Consider the following 210-nt stretch of genomic DNA (forward strand, 5'->3'; position numbering starts at 1 on the left):
AGGGTGACCCGGCAGCCGGTCCCCGCGCAGGGCAGCGGCTGCCCTCACCACTCCATGGTCCCAAACAGCCACTTGGGCTCCTTGTTGAAGGGCATCACCATGCCATGGAACCGGGACATCTTCACCGCGATCTCCTTGGAGATGTCAGGGTCCCGCAGGTCCTCAGTCCGCAGGCGTCGACTCTGGGAGGGGACACACAGCAGCGATGTG

The 210-nt window shown here is 64.8% G+C and overlaps 1 protein-coding gene across 1 annotated transcript in view; it reads right to left on the reverse strand.

The window, feature by feature from the left end:
- The window catches only part of LOC104167737 (choline/ethanolamine kinase-like), a gene marked incomplete at both ends in the record, with an annotated part of 1,884 nt that extends 1,702 nt beyond the window's left edge, over window positions 1-182 (reverse strand). Inside the window, one exon of the mRNA XM_009708075.1 lies at window positions 49-182. Coding sequence (XP_009706377.1) covers window positions 49-182 — 134 coding nt within the window. The remainder of the gene's footprint in view (window positions 1-48) is intronic.
- Window positions 183-210: the final 28 nt, after the last annotated feature.

This window comes from Cariama cristata, unplaced genomic scaffold (assembly GCF_000690535.1).
Source record: "Cariama cristata isolate BGI_N322 unplaced genomic scaffold, ASM69053v1 scaffold32469, whole genome shotgun sequence".
Taxonomy (NCBI): Eukaryota; Metazoa; Chordata; class Aves; order Cariamiformes; family Cariamidae; genus Cariama; species Cariama cristata.